Source organism: Pteropus medius, unplaced genomic scaffold (genome assembly GCF_902729225.1).
Source record: "Pteropus medius unplaced genomic scaffold, Ma_sr-lr_union100, whole genome shotgun sequence".
NCBI classification, from domain to species: Eukaryota; Metazoa; Chordata; class Mammalia; order Chiroptera; family Pteropodidae; genus Pteropus; species Pteropus medius.
The window spans coordinates 323,739-340,550 of record NW_024349801.1 but is presented as its reverse complement, the minus strand read 5'-3'; the positions used below and the strand labels follow the sequence as shown (position 1 = coordinate 340,550).

The following is a 16,812-nucleotide window of genomic DNA, read 5'->3' as shown; positions in this document are numbered from 1 at the left end:
TTTTCATTAGAAGATAAACTTGAGAAACAGGAGAAGCCTGTAAATGGTGAAGATAAAGGAGACTCAGGAGTTGATACCCAAAACAGTGAAGGAAATGCAGATGAAGAAGATCCACTTGGACCTAATTGCTATTATGACAAAACTAAGTCCTTCTTTGATAATATTTCCTGTGATGACAATAGGTACAGTTTTCTAAGCTGCTCTTAAGCTCTTAGGAAGTTGACATGTGGAGTGATTTCTTATAAATTCAGAGTTTAATGAATACTTAAAAATACATAATGGCTTCATTTTTTAATGTTTTATTTTGCTAAAAGAAAATAATTATACTAAAATTTTAAAAGATATTATTCCTTAAAAAGAAGAAATAGCCATATACTTTTGTTTAGGGTTGCATTCACAAATATAGAGGACAATCTGTGGCCAGAGGGGTGGGGGTTAAGGGACTGGGAGAAATGGGTGAAGGATTGGAGAAGTACAAACTAGTAGTTGATAGGCAGTCACAGAGATGGGGAGCAGGGCATAGGGAATGCAGTCAGCAGTAATGTAATGGCTCTGTGTAGAGCCAGAGAGGTGATAGAGTAATTGGGGGGATCATTTCATAAACTGTATAAATGGCTAACCAATGTACTGTATACTTGAAACTATTAATAAAATGCTAAAAAACTTCACATTTGAAATAAATAATTAAACATTCATCTAACATCTAAATAACACCTTTTACTTTACCTTTCTACAATGTAGTTCAAATAAAGTCAGGGCCAAAAGTGCTAATGTTGCATTTGAAGTTTGCTGATACAGTAAAACTCTGCCACACTTCAGTAAATGTGGATCCAGGAAAGTGTCAGGTTAATTTAATTAAAGGACCCAACATAACGCACTAAAGAGTTCCTGGGTTTCTGCTGCCTAATACAAATTGTCCTCCTGGCTGCAGTTTAGTGCCACCTGGTGGCAGTTGTCTACTTCACTTTAAACATAGGTGGGAATGATTGTGAGCCCTGTGATCGTTTGGGCTCTAGGACAGCAGCAGCGCAACGGTTCAGTCCTGATGCTTTAGGCATCAGGTCCAGGGATTGGGCCAGGATCATACTGGGGACTCAGGGCTGCCCTTCTCCTCCTCCCAGCGTCCTGAGACTGGGTTTCCTTCCCTGGCTTTGCCTTCTCTTCCACTGAGGTTAAGTGGAGGGTGGCGTTACTTGCCAATATCATTATATCTGAATCCCTATTATATTGGAGCTGCTATCGTGTTCCTTGGTTTTATCAACTGTATTTGCAAGAATCTAATATCAGTCATATTTTCACATGAAATTTAACAGACTATTATAGGAACATATTACCATGGACAGCTTGTGGTTACTTAGACAAGGCACTTATTTTTATTTGATCTATAGTAATTATTTAGCCTTAATTTGAAAATTAGTGCTACATAGTTTTGCTAAAACTTGATATAGATTACTTATTTTTATAACAGAGAACGGAGACCAACCTGGGCTGAAGAAAGAAGATTAAATGCTGAAACATTTGGAATCCCACTTCGTCCTAACCGTGGCCGTGGAGGGTACAGAGGCAGAGGAGGTCTTGGTTTCCGTGGTGGCCGAGGGCGTGGTGGTGGCAGAGGTGGTACCTTCACCACCCCTCGAGGATTTCGTGGTGGATTCAGAGGAGGTCGTGGAGGCAGGGAGTTTGCAGATTTTGAATATAGGGTAAGTATTACATGTTTTTCATAAAACTCAAAATGTTTTTACTTTTATTTTGGGTAAATATCTTTAGGTCATTTATATAACTTTCATTTTGATCTAATTAGGATATTGATGTAATTTTAAGGAGCAGTAACTACTTGGCTATTAAATCCAATTTTTTAAAAAAAATTCAGTTGGAGGAATTAAGGGATAGAAATGAGATATTTTTTACCTTTTTATTATAGAACCATGATTTTAGATTTCAAGGACTGGTAAAATTTTTCCCAAAAAAAAACTGTTAGAGATTGACTTAGGGTTATTTCTTTTTTTTATTTCCTCTTTTTAAATTATTTTTTATTGTTGGAGACACGGGGAATCACTAAAGGCATTATTTTAAAAATGATTATAGCAGTTAACATGTATAATATTGCATGTAGTAGGCATTGTTCTAAATGTTTTTCACATATTAACTTAAACCTTACTCAGTGGCATAAGTTCTTTTTTTTAATTCTCACTTTACAAATGAGGAATTATGTAAACAAATATTAAATAACTTGTCCTAGATCAGCTAGTAAGTGATGATGCTGGGTCTTGGACCTAGTAAATTTGTTCCTGAGTCAGTGCTCTTAATTTAGTTTTAGGAAAACTCAACGACATTTTCCCTGGTTTTCTTATTTTGCTCTGGTCTTGGAAAATCTCATGATATATTGACATTTAGGAACCTCTGCTAGAAAATTGTATAGATCTGTATAGTATGTTTATATGTGTTATTTATTTAAAGGAGTCTATAAATTAAGTCAGTGTCACTATCCTAGTTTATTGATTTTCAGGGCAAGTAGAGAGGAAGGTATATAATCACAGAAAGGATCAAAATCTCCACATAAAGAGGTCTGCTCAGAATTGCAAAGGACAGCTGAAACCATAAAGATGTACTTGCAGAAATTGCATGGTCCAGTATTTAAAATTGGCCATTGTTGAGATCCCCTCTTGAAGTATCAGTGTTGGTGGCTTTTAGGTCTGGTCTGTTCATTTTGATGCCTTTGATATTGTCTCATCACAGTCAAGATTGCTGAAAATTAGCCTCAAGTCATTAGATCAGACTGTCTAGCCATGGTGGCCTGGTGGAGCTTCAGGACTTCTAACTTGCAAAATTGCCATTCCATCTGGGACACTATGTCTTAGTAACTGGAAAATGCCTTTTACTTGTCACTGTTACTGCTCTTATTACTGCCCTTGTCAGTGACATTTTGCTTACACAATTCAGCAACTTTTTCACAAATATTTGCCCTTATCCTCCTCTGTAGTATTTGACATTGATGACCACCCACCAAACTTGGAGTTTGTTTTTTAATACTCTTAACATTTTTTTTATACAATCAACACATGTTCCTCAACACAGCATATAAGGCGCTTCATGATCTGCCTGCTTCTCCAGGCTAGGAGTCTAGTGCTGTCTCAAGTCCTTTTGCTAGTGAGACTCCCTTTTATTCATTTACTCTGCCACAGATATGTAGGCCCTCTTCCTCTTGTTTAGTGACAAGCTTATTCCTATCTCAGGACCTTTTTACCCCATCCTTCTGCTTGGAACATTCACTTTACTGCTTCTTGCAAGTACTCACATTTGTGTTTGCACTCCCAGATGTGCTTAAGCATGTCTGTGTGCACTCACACATGCATGTTCATGTATTTCTCTTTTTCTCTTTCACTACCTCTTCCTCCCTGTCCTTTCCCCCTTCCCTTTGTGAGCATGTCAGTTCATAGCCTCTGACCAGTTTTTCAGTCTGGATCTTGTTTGCTTCCACCTATATTTCTCTATCTTCACCTGCTTTGTGTTCTGTGATCAATTTCAACTTAACCTTCCTCAGAATGACCTCATCGTCATCTTGCCTTTGCATCATCTCAGCCTCCTCTGAGTGTTTGCATTGGCTAATAGTATACCTTTCTTTTTGTGTCCCGGATGGTGAAGGTATCCATGTCATGGCCTTATAATTTCCATATCACCGCATTCATTCCTTTGACATGTCCCTGCCAGCTATCACAGTAACCCATAGATTGGTCTCCAGACTTTCAGCCTCCCTTTACCTCGCTTCAGGCATATCAGCTACCTATTGAAGAACCTCTGACAACTCCATGTTGAAAATTACATTGAAGCAGTTTGGTTTGAGGGAAAGTACATTTAAATTAGACTTGAGTCCCAATGAGAATTTTAGTAACCGTTGCTAGTATGACCTCAGTTGAGTCATTAAACCTTTCAGGCCCTCAGTTTTGACATTTGTGGGAAGCAAGTTGCACAGTTTTATCTCAGATATGCCTTTTAATGATCATTGAAGTCTGAGAGCTGGAAAGCATCTGAGAGGCCTGACCTCCTGGCCAAACTGTAAACCTCTTCTGTAGTGACCCTTTCAGGAGCTGGGGGCCTACTCTTCCCGAGAGCATCCATCCCAGCCAAGGGATGCTCTAATTATTTGGATTTCACAGACATAACACACAATTTGAGTGAAAATCTTTTTCCCTATAACTTCAAACTATTAGTTTAACTCTACCCTTTTAAACATACAGAATATGCATATTCTTCATAATTTTTAAGATATTTGAAAAAATAGCTTTCATGTCTGTAGAAGACTGGACTGTTACTTCACTTTACCTAATCTTTAAGTAACCACTGGGTGCATGGTACATGTACTTATTGATGCAAACATTTATTTTGAAGCTATGTCTCACTGTTCAGTAATTTTGAGCCTTTAGTTAAAAACCTCTATCACATATATTGCAGAATTACAATGCATCATAGAGGTCGTCTGCATGAGTCTTTATCTGCAAGTATATCCCTGACAGTCGAAACTCTGGCTGAGTGTTTCAAGGAGTGATAGATTCACTGGCCCCTCTGACGTTGCCCTGGTGGTTAAAAGGTTCTGTGACGCTGCACTGCCTCCTCTTCTTACAAGGGTCCCCCTTGATATATCTAGCCCCATTTCTCATTACTGTTTAACTTGCTTGATTTAAGCAAGTTGACTCATGGTCACCTCTTATGCGCACTGTGCTTGATTCCAACTCTAACCTCGTTCGTTGACCAAGTATATTGAGTTCTTCCTGTATGCTAAGCACATGCTGGGCATTGGTGGTAAGCGGAACAGACACAGTCCCAGCCTTCTCATAGTCCGACGGGAAGTTAGACACCACTAAAAGGCAGGGCTCCCTTCACTTACCCTTCACAGTCTTGCGCAAGGGTTTCTCTGTCCTTAGAAACTTCTCTTCCTTCTTCCACTGATCTTCTTTTTCTCACCTTCTGTGGTATCTGCTTTCATCAGCATACATTTTACATGTGTTTTGTTTTGTTCCGTATTGCCAACTAGATGGAAGCCTCTTGGCATTAATGAATATGTATTCTGCTTTTCTTTCCACCAAAACACCTTGCCCAGCATGGAGCCATAATGGGCTTGAAGCAAGTGCTTAACATGTTGATTAGGAATGCGCTACTTTAGCCTTCAATGAGGCCTAAGGGCCATCAGTGTGGCTAGCCCTTGATTGTCCATTTCAAAGTTGAATGGACCCTTCTGTCTGCGGTGAGAGCCCGACCTTCTCAGCAGACTGTGCCTTCTAAATCATACCATCTGGCACCTTTAAAGGTAGAAATAATGAGTGATTGCTATACTAAAGGAGATTTACCTTCAGGGATTAAGCTCATTTCTGAAACAACATCTAATAACTTCTCAGAGATGGATGTCGGTGGCATTTGCAGCATTGTTCACGTAATGGTTGGCTTTGTTCTTTGTGGTCTCTCGGCATGAATCATTACAGTTTTGGAGTGAGCATAAGCAGTTTGGTTGTTTAATGAAAACATGGGTAAGATAGGATCATCGAGTTTTAGAACTCTTTAAAAATACCAGCCAAACTAGAAGCTTTCTCCCAGCCTACCCCCAATACATAGGACCCAGACAGGCTAACCGTCTTGATTCTGGGTATAAGCTAATAAAGGCAAAACTTACTCTCTTTGACTTCTAGCCCAATTTTCCTTAAGGATAATATTAGAAACACAAAGTTGTGGTAAGTTTGGTCCTATGGTGCATTCTTTTTCTTTTTTTTTTGTGGGGGGTTGGGAATAGGGAGCAGGCAAAGAATAATAAGTGGGCAGCCAGCTATTTTATATGTTGCTGCTAAGAGGTTAAGCCACCAGGGTGGATGAGACAGATTGCTTTCCATTTGAGTCTATGTTCCTTCAGAGAGGGTCCAGAGACAATGAGACGTCCAAAGTGACTCAGCATGGTTCTCTCTCCTTTCCACCCCTCTTTTCCTCTACCTGTCTGCCCCTCTTCCCTTCTCTCTCCTCATTTCCATCTCTCCCTCTCTTGCTGCCTTTTTTTTTTTTAACCTTTCAGAAAACCACAGCTTTTGGACCCTAAAAGGTCTGGATTGATTGAACAGCTTTCTGAAAGGTAAAAAAAAAAAATGGGCATGTGAAGGTTGGCTTCGATGGGGAACGGCAGACAGCAGGATCATCTTCAGCTTATTTCTTTCTGCACCAATTTACACCATGCCACGTGTATTCTAATTTAATAACATTGTACGAATGGTTTGGTGTTGTATACACACAGATAAAGTTGAGATTAACATAGGAAGTGTGTATTTCTAATGGTGAGCATCAGCAGAAAAAGATATGTGTAGCAAGTAGTCTGAGGAAAATGGCCTTTAGTTTAGGGTTAGTCTCTCTGGAAAGCTACAGGCTCCCTGAGATTTTTACTGCTTTCTCCCTGGTTACTTTTTTATATTTCCCAGTCAACTCTGTGATTTTTAGAATTTATTTCAAACTTAAAAGTTATCCTTTAAAATTAATTTCTAAATCATTGCTTTCTTCTGGCATAAAACTTTGGAGAGAAATGTTATTTTACTGTCTGGATATTTTATTACCGAGTAAAGACATCAAAGACTTAGGGATTTTATTAATCTTCTTCCAAAATATATTGTTGGTTGTATTTGATGAGTTTGACGGACTAGTATGTTGTTTTTAAAGATTATTTGGATGGCAGTCAAAGATGGTGGGGTATGCCTGTATCTTAAGTAGGCCTTCTTGCTGGGACCAGCCTAACTCACAACACCACTGCTTTAAACTCCACCAAGTAGAAAAATGCACTTAACAAATAATGAGCTCCTACAGGGAGTGGAAGTAGTAAAAAGTGTTTCCTAGAAATCAGTGGTACAGATTTGTACATAAAAGTAAAAGATAGGTATGTTTAAAGGTAGTGGAAAATAAACTGAAGCAGATTAAAAAGAAATATTTATTAATTAACCAATAATCTGACACATGAGCTAATTTTTCTTTCCTTTTTAGAAAGACAACAAAGTTGCCGCGTAGTCTACAAACAAGTCTTTGAAGATAGGTGAATTTCTAGCTCTTCATGGTCCTGAGAGTTGGTTTCAGTCTTTACCAAGAATGAAGAAGTGAATTTGCTGTATATTTGTCACCAGCACTGGGTTTTTTTGTTTGTTTTTCTGCTTAATTTCAAAGATACGATGCAGTTACATTGGGGGCGGGGGGATGGCTCATCTTTAAAAATGAGCATTAAATATATTTGGAATAGCAGAAGGTTAAGTAATTCTTATGTATAATTAAACTAAAGCAGTACTTCAATGGGACTTATAAGTATTTTTTCATCACTGAAAGGATTTTTCTTATCACTAAATTGTATTTGGCAATTATTGCAAGTTGCCTGCAGATAGGGCCGTGATACTGTGTTTTGAGGGTTTTGTGTGTGTGTGTGTGCGTGTGCGTGTGTGTGTGTGTGTGTGTGTCTTTTGCCCTTTCTTTTTGGAAATCCTGTAATATTCTTTTTGAGGTAGCTTATTTCGTCATTTAGGGTGCTGGATGGTAGAGAATTTTGTCAGTCAGCTCTGTACACACAGTAAATACTGTTTCTTAGGCAAAGGTAACTTTTTTATATAGTTGTAAAATTCCATTATATTCCATTGCCAAAGAAACATTAAGAACTTTGTATAGCTGTATAAAAAGCAACTAATTTTTTAAAGAATAAACATTTTAAAGTCAGCAAACATAATGTGTCCTTGCAAAAGTTGATGTGCTGAGGAGCAGAGCTATGGGTGGGTCTTTTTTTCATAGCTTTCCAGGCTTAAGTTTTTTGTGTTTTTTTTTTTTTTTACATTTGGAACACAAATGAAGATTTGATACATTCTTTCATTATCTAAAAAGAATAAATTACTCATGCTCATTGTAAGAACTTCATTTTGTTGTAAATGGCATATCACAGAATTCGTCCAAATAATAGATATTTTCAGTATATGAATGTAAATAATCATAGATAAGAATGTACTTAACTGTATTTTCAAATAAGTACCGCCCCCCCCCTTTTTAAGACAATAAAACTAGGCATCAATTAACCTCTTCTTCCTGATACGCCTGGAATTTTGTCAGGATGAGTTGGACTCATTCCATTAATTTCAAGAGGATTCAGCGTGTTAGAATTTATTTTGGCAACCTATGATATATCATAACACTGGTCCTTGGGCCTATGACCCACAAATGGCTCAGTATAGAGTTCATTGCTAATTATAAATTACTAGTAAATCTTTTTGATATTTTAAGCTATAGGGGGGGGAAATCTGGCCACTTTTGTGTTTTTGTGAAGGCCATGGAGTAAAGGGATCCAAAGATTTAAATATTTTTATCTCTTGATTTTTGTTAACTTTCTCCTTAAACTATTCAGTAGTGATAAAGATATGGAAAACTGCACTGTAGGAGAATTGGAATATTTAAAGATGGTTGATATTTTTAAGTTTAATTTTATATCTTTTGTATAGCTCTACAAGAAAATGTTTTGTAATTTGGTTTCATTATTAAGTTTCAGTACTTGGCAGCCATAATTTAGATAATATTGTTTAATACTGTTTGCTTGCATGTTAACAACAAAACCTTTCGGAGGACCCACAAATCATGATATTGAACACATTTCTGAGCCATTCTGAACATCAAAGCAAGTGCTATGGCAATACCTATGTAGACTGTTGGAGATGTCCTGGGCTGATTTCAAGAAGAAAAACTGTAAATACCAGTTCTACATGCTCTGAAAGTATGAATTCATGCGTTTTCCAAGCCGTCTGGGTCACTGACTAGGGCATTTAGTGCCCCAATAATAACTGGCAGCATGGCATACCTGCAGTGCACCTTAAATATTAAAGCAAGGTTTTTGTTCTGAGACAGAATAAAATTCTTCAATAAAAAAATGTTTGTCAAAGTTCTTTCTTTTTAAACAGTAATATTTTCTTAATAGAAAGAAGCATAATGCGGCATCTTTAAAATGTCAGAGTGGACTTATGGTCATGTTTATATTTCTTAAAATAACTAGATTAATTTCTCTTTTTCCGAGATTTATTTCTTGTTGTAGATGTTTAGGTAAAGGTAGAAAGCCCCTTTCTCCCCCTCTAGAGTACAAACCACACCAAAGTTAAAATCTGGGACATGAGGAGACAGCCAAGGACATATCATGCTGGCATGTGCCCTCTGTAGGCAGGCAGGTACAGAAGAGGGGAGAGGGGCTGACTTCTAAATTCACCTTTTGAGTAGAGCATTTCTCCCTCCAAAAGCAGGACTTAATGTGATGGGCTGGAAGAGAGTTTAGGAATGTTAACCCAGCTCAGTGGCTCATAATCAGGGGTTGAACTGACATCCTGGGAACATTTAAGAATGTGAGAGGATGTATTTTTGGTTGTCACAGTGACAAGGGACCAGCGCTGGCATTTAAGAGTAAGGGTCAGAGATAGTAAAATTCCTACACTCAGCAGGACATTGCCACGTAATCTGTTATCCAACCCAAAATGTAGCAGTGGCCCTTCCACTTTGAGAAATAATAACTGAATATCCTCCACATGGAAAGTGAGTGGGGAATTAATTTTTCCCTCCCCAGGTTTTCAAAAACACTAACCTTACTTGACATGGGACATGGAAAGACAGGTATGAAGGAACCTTACTTCCAGTAGCACTGTTAGCATTTTGGAAACCCATTACCATTCCATCCAGTTGTCTCTTGGTGGTTCACAGATCTTATCAGAATCATTCGAGGAGCATTTTTTTTTTTTATAAAGTACAAATTCCCATGCCCCACACCTAGCGAGTCTGATTCTGAAGTTCTGTGGTGGGGCCCAGGAATCACTCTTCAGTTGCACAAGATAGTTCTGATTGATTAGCCAAGTTGAGAGAGTTTCAAAGCATCACAGCTGGTTAATCTAATCTAACCCCCTTCTTTATGGCCCTTGGTGAAGTGTTCTCAGTAGGATTATTTTTTCATTTCCTAACCTTCCAAATCCAATACATCCAGGTTGTGTTGGGCACAAAGAGAAGGAAAGGACTAAGTGGAAGGGGGTGCATTTCTGCAGGACAGAATCTGGGGAAAACGGGGAGATTGAGACTTAAGTTTCCTCCAGGGGTTGGCTGCTGTGAGTAAAGAGTTTTTTATTTCTAGCATACAGGAAATGGGTGTGTGTTGTGTCTGTGTCTCAATTTTACATGGCTGTTGTCCCTGCCTCTGGGTTATCTGCCTGAAAGAGAAGCTGCTCCTGCAAGCCCGTGTTCACGGCTCAGATCTAATCATGTCTGGATTTAGTGTTGCTAGATACTCTGGCCCTAGTAGTTTAGAAACCATAAACTGGTTTAAACTGACAGTGGGGAGAGTGTCACAGTATAAGGTGAACTCTTATTAAAGGAACTCAGATGTCGCCAATCTGCTTAGCTTACCTGTTTTGACTTTTTTAAAGATGACGGGTATTAATACAATTGGAATCAAACTTAGAGAAGTAAAGTAGCGCCATTAATCCCTGAATCTGAGGAAGTGAAGTGAGATTTGATCAGAGCAGGCTGCCTTAGGCTTCTCCCAAGATGAAGACACAAGAACGACTTGGAAGAGCTATCTCTTGAGTACGAGTTCGTCAAGTGAAGAAGTAAGGGAGAGTATAGCTTTGAGCAGCAGAAGCTTAGAGAGACCAGTGGCAGCTAAGGATATAGGTCTCAGTCACTGCTCAAGGGGTAATCCCGGACTTCTGAGGAAGAGTGATGGAAAGGTTTTTATCCTGTTTTCCAGAAACAGTGTTAGTAAAAGCAAGCTTGTGGTTTTGAGACATTTATAGATCTGGCTCCAAGAGCACGTGGTAAGACTATGAATCTAATGTGGTTTCTGTTCTCCATGTGGTGTAGAGCTGTGAGCCAATGGTATGGGTGTCTTTTCAATTCCAGTGGGGTTCATGTTTAACAAACTTGGCTGACTGATAAAAATATTCTCAGAATTAGCTCATAAACATATCAAAATAGACCTGAATCTGATTCTAGTTCATAATATTGGTTTTAAGGAAATGCTTTTAAATGCACTGATGTCCGATGTGGTTTATAAAGAAAGCAGCTCTGTGAGACCAAAGCATATTTTAGTTCAAAATGAGGCTTTTTTAGAGTGACTCATACTTTAGGTGCACAGAAACAACTGAGAGCAGCCAGCAAGGAGCTCATGACCCAGAAAGTCTTGCCTTTGCCTCCAGTCTTGAAGAGCAGTCTGGGAGTGGAAGGAGAGGGTGCAAAGAATGCCAATCTTGAGGGGGTGTGAAAAACCTGGGCCCAGGCCAGATTGTAATGAATTCCAGTAAATGGTTTACAGCCATCCTGGTACAAAGGACGGGAACATGTTTACTAGATGTCTGGAGTGTGCTTCTGTAATCCTGGTACTCGCCTAATCCTGATAATCCTAGGGTGTTAGCCTCACACAGGATTGTTGATGAGAATGCAAATCCCAACATTGCGATTCAGGATTTTGCTTGTGCTGAAATTGTACTGTGTAAATTTTTTCTTTCTGGGTTGGTTGGGTGATGGTTCTTTGCTCCATTCCCCAGTGTTTAACAGCATTTCTTTGTCCTGGAGTGGGCGTGGAGTCTTATAGTTTGTAGTTGATAAAGTGGAATTACGTGTAGTTTTGTTTTTGTAAAAGTAATAACAAAAAGAATCTGGGCAGTATTAAAGAAGATTTTTTAAAATAGGTAAAAGAAGAAAAAAAATCATCTATAGTTCCACCACCCAGACCTAACCTTTGTTAACACTGTGAGTGTATGTTCTCCCTGGTGTTCTGTACAGGCAAGTGCTAGTTAACACAAATGGATTTATGGTATGTGTACTGATGATATATGTTGTGAAACTTGATTTTTTCACGTATATTGCGTAGCACTTTTGTTTTGAAGTATAATATGCATACAGGAAAGTACACATATCATAACTCCCTATGTCACAAGCGCCCAGATTGGAAAGCAGAATATTAACAGTACCCCCAAAGCCCCTGACACACAACTCCCAGTAGCCTCCTGCATCCTCAGTGACAACTACTATCCTGACTTCTAACAGCATAGATTGCTTTTGCTTGTTTTGGTTCTTTATGTAAATGGAATTAGACAGTATTTACTTTTTATGTGTTTAGTTGCTTTGCTCAACATTGTATTTGTGGGCGACGACTATACTGTTGCATTTGGCTGTGGAGTGTTCATTTTCATTGCAGTATAATACTCCATTGTGTTAGTAGACCACAGTTATCCATTCTGCCACGTTTGGGTAATTTCTAGCGTTTAGCTGTTAAAATAATGCTGTCGATGTTTTTTCCTCTGCAAGAGAAGCCAGACCTAGAGTGGGTGAGAGGAACACTGACATTTCTTGAGGATTTAGAGTATGGTGAAAGACAATGTACCCAACTGTGGTGCCACTCCACCTGAGCATGCTGCTGCAAATAATTTGTTACTAACCATAAAGTACCAGAAAACCCTGATGTACTCCTGATGTATATATTAGAGCAAATTCAAGGTTAATCCTCTATGTGCCTAACCTTTGACCCCCAAGGACACAGCTCCCACCACCACCCTTCCCAGTGGTGGCACCGGAATATTTCTAGCCCTACAAACCTATGTTCAGGATGTGGTCTTGGTTCCCATGCCCCGTCCCCTCTCTGATAAAACCTCTATTATACTCTGTTAAGGCTCATCTGACCCTCTCATTTGACCATCTAATGACCTGATTACTACCCATCATCTTGAAAAACCTGCTACCTGCCTTCCTCTTCTGTCCTTCCAAATGACTTCAGCTTCTGTGTGGTTTACCCATCTGTGTTGGGAGTCCCCAAGGTAACCATACTCATAGCTATGATTTCTTACAGCAAAAAGAGACAAAGCAAAATTAGCAAAGGGAAAAGATGAATGGGCAAAGTCTGGAGGAAAAAAGCTCAAACTTTCAGAGGGGATTTCAAAAGGAATCCCACAGGATGTACTTCGTTCTCCCAACAATGTGTAGTTTCAACATGTTTGGAATGTCGTCCACCAGGGAGGCTGATTAGAGACTCCCTTCCCAAGGTTTGGATTGGGTGCTGGTTATGTCGGCACCTTCTGCTTGGCACATACCAAAGTCTTAGACCCCCCGAAGTAAGACAAGTGAACCACATTGTACAAACAGTTTAGGTACAGTGTGCCACTCTTACCAGTTCTGGGAACAGTGGAAACCCTCCTGAAATCCAAGTTTCCAGATGTCAACCAAGGGCCAAACCTGTAAGCAGGCCTTGTAGAGGATAGGCCTGCGAGGTTCACTCTTCCAGACCCATCCCACACCCTGCTTCCTGTTCCTTGTCCTGTGACCTTTTCCTCATCCCCGCCCACCCAAAATTGTCCACACACCTGGACGTTGTCCATCAACCTCAACTGCATCACCTCTGAATCATGGATTTAGACATCCCATACTTTGATCTTCCAACTACTTGCTGAAGAAATAACTTTTAAAAATACAGTAATCTAACCACTCAGTTGCTCAGTAACTGTTTTTAGCCTGGTGCAGAACTCCAGGTCAGGGATCTTTCTACTTTGGATTCATCAGCTCCTTCCTTCCGCTTTCCCCACCACCACCACCAACCGGCGTAGACTCCATGATCCTTCATCTGTCTTGCAAGTACCCTCAACTCTCTTGTTCCTCTTTTGGGCTTGTCCTCTTGCCTAAAAGCATCCACCCATCCACATTGTCAGTATTCATCCAGAGGGCCGAATCCTGCAAAGGAATCACAAATGAGCAAATTAATACCATTGTAAATCTGATTACTGCTCTCTACTGGGCCCTTCACATTGCCAGCAAAACTTAGTACTTTTCTGTAATCATTTCTCTGCAGTCAGCTAATGGCCTTGCCATCTATATCAAAGAGAACTGAGGACATTGGATGGAAACTGCCTCAAGCACTTACCACACTCTCTTAACCAATCTCATCTGCATCCAGCATTTTCCTGGTGGCGCTATAAAAACAAAACCACTTACCAAAAAACTACTTGTGTTCCAGCTCCCTAACTCCCACCATTCCCGGACTTAAAATATTGATTTGCCTCTTTTACTCTCTTTATCTCCAACTTCTTGATAATGGATCCTTTCTATTCGTGTTTAATTATACTGGCATACTGTATAGCATAGTAATGTTTTAATAGTCACCTATTAATATATCATTGTAATTGTGTAGCACATTTAGTAATTATTACAAATTCCTATTTAAAGAGAATTATACTCGAATCCTACATCCTACCAGCTCCTACTTAGCTCTAACTATCACGATGCCTGATCTTTCATTTCTTAACCCACTTGATCTACTCCTTTTGGTAAGGTCACCAGTGCTCTGCAGTGAGCCTTTCCTATTTTCCTCTCGTTTGCTTTCTAGAAGCACTCCATAAAATTGACCTCTTCCTTCTTAAAATACTCTTTATCTTCCTGGCTGCCATGTTCATCTGGTCCTACCCTCTCTAGCTGCTGTTCCTCAGCCCATTTACGTGATTTCTTCACCACCCCATATTAAAATGATTGTGTTTCTCACAGTTATACTTTAGCTTTTTTCTAAGCTGTCTACTGTCTGGGAGCAACCCCTATGGTTTTAACTACATGAAGTTATTTTCAAATTCACATATCTAGCACAGATGTCTTTTCTGAGTCTAGATCTGACTTTGTGATAGCTGTACTTGAACATCTTCTAGATGTCCAACCTCTCAAATTTAATCTTTCCCAAACTGAAGTAATCTCTCTTCTTTTCTTCCAGTGTTCTTGATCCCAGTATGTAGCAGCACCATCTACTAACCTGAGTATGCCACAAATCTGGCGGTCACCTTTGACACTTCATTTCCTTCATTTCTGCTCCAGTATCACACCTGTTACCAAGTTCTGTCGATTCTACTTCCTAAATATATCTAACACCTCTTTTTCATTAAAAAAATTTTAAATTATTTTGATAAGAGATTTGCGTGCATGTTGTGTTTTAAATTCCTCAGAAAGGCTTATAATGAAAGGCAGCAGTCATACGAACGATCTTATCCCTTCCTACCACTGGTCTTCTGTTTTTAGTTTTGCTGATTTTCTGTGAGAAAGAGAAAACAGTTTATTCAACAAATATTTGAGCCCTTACTGTGGAAGAGGTATAGTTCCAATTGCAGGGTAAGCAGCAGTGAACAAAGCAAATCCAACCCTTATTTGGAGCTTGTATTCTGGAGACAAATGAGTAAAATATGTAATATGTTAAGATGCTTAAGTGCTACGGAGAAAAATCCAGGAAGGGAGACATGAAAGACTGTCGGGGCAGGAGGGGAAATTGCTGCTTCCAATTTAAAATTGGTTAGGGAAGCTGACATTTGAGAAATGACTCAAGAAGATGATTGGATACTCAAGCAGAAGACATTGTAGCTGCAAAGATCCTGAAGCAGGAGTGAACCTAGTATGGCTGGAGTGGAGTGAGGGAGGAGAGGGAATGTGAGGTCACAGAGTAAGTGGAGGCCAGACAGGGAGTGGAGGCAACTGTAATGACTGTCATTTATTCCAAGGTGGATGCAATTTGTAGGGTTTTGAATAGGGGAGTGGCCATCTGACTTAATTCAGAAAGTCTCCTTGGCTGCTGTGTTGAGAATCAACTACATATACTAGGGCAAGAAGCAGGTAGACCAGGTAGGAGGCCAGCGCAGTAATCCAGTGTAGCTCTCCCAGCTCCCTGGCGGTTGGAACATGGGGCCTAGATTTCTGATCCTGAATCTGTTGGCAGAGACCTTTGTGGTGGGGTCCTGTGGGGTATGGGGGCCAGTGTGGCATCCTCAGCAGATTGTTCCTCCGGCCAAGGCTTTAATGTATATGTTCACACAGTTAAATAATAGGCTATAATTAAAAGTCTTCTCATCGTCTCTCAGACTTACAGCACCCTCTTCACGTGGAGCCAGGTTGCTTCCAATTTTCGCTAGTATAAACAGTGCTGAAATGAAGAACCTGCATGAATCATACAAATAAGTTATCTGTAGAATAAATCCAATAACTTGAAATTCTGGATAAAAGCTTTGTAATTCTGACAAATATTCCTATGTCTCCCTCAATGGAGATTATAGCAATTTGCACTTTAATCAGTTTTTGAGGGTGCCTGTGCCCCCTATAGTCACCAGTGCAGTGTTATCAAACTTAGAAATCTTTGCCAGTTTGATAAATAAAAATGTTATCTCAGTACTCTGCATTTCACTCTGCGAGAGGTTGAAGATTTTTCTTGTAAGTTTAAGTTATTAGTACTTTCTTTTCTGTGAACTTTAGATAAAAAGTATTGTTTGATTATTTTTCTCCTCAGACGTTAGTCTTTTTCTTAGTTATTTACAGGAGCTCTTTTTTTATTAGGGAAAAAATATTTTTTTTAATTGAATAATACCTGTACATAGTTACTGCAAATGAAACAAAATAGTATACAGTAAGTCTACTTCTCTTCCTTAAAGGTAAATACTTTTAACTATCTGTATTCTAGAAAGTGTTCCTCTTCCAATAATGTGTGTGTTTGTGCGTATGTTCGATACTCACATCCTCTCTTTTACTAATATATCAGTAGGAAGAGTTTGTATAAACTGTTCTGTATTTTGTTTTTTCTATCTATTTATCAACTATGGACCTTCTGATATGAAGATATACTGTCCTAACCCCTCCACACACACAAATTCACACACCCTGGCTCTGTATTTTATTTATATACTTACCATAATACTTGAGTACAGTTAATATGTAATACTTATTACACCTAAGTAAATATCCTTATGAATGAGCTAAGTAGTATAAACTGCATCTGTATTTTCTCTCTTACAA

The 16,812-nt window shown here is 39.1% G+C and overlaps 1 protein-coding gene across 2 annotated transcripts in view; it reads left to right on the top strand.

Annotated features, from left to right (window-relative positions):
* The window catches only part of LSM14A (LSM14A mRNA processing body assembly factor), a 48,256-nt gene extending 39,347 nt beyond the window's left edge, over positions 1 to 8,909 (top strand). For both annotated transcript variants that reach the window (XM_039888575.1, XM_039888576.1), the window contains 3 exons: positions 11 to 182; positions 1,469 to 1,700; positions 7,003 to 8,909. In XM_039888575.1, the coding sequence (XP_039744509.1) occupies positions 11 to 182; positions 1,469 to 1,700; positions 7,003 to 7,026 (428 nt within the window). In that variant the 3' untranslated portion in view covers positions 7,027 to 8,909. The remainder of the gene's footprint in view (positions 1 to 10; positions 183 to 1,468; positions 1,701 to 7,002) is intronic.
* The last annotated feature ends 7,903 nt before the right edge of the window (positions 8,910 to 16,812 follow it).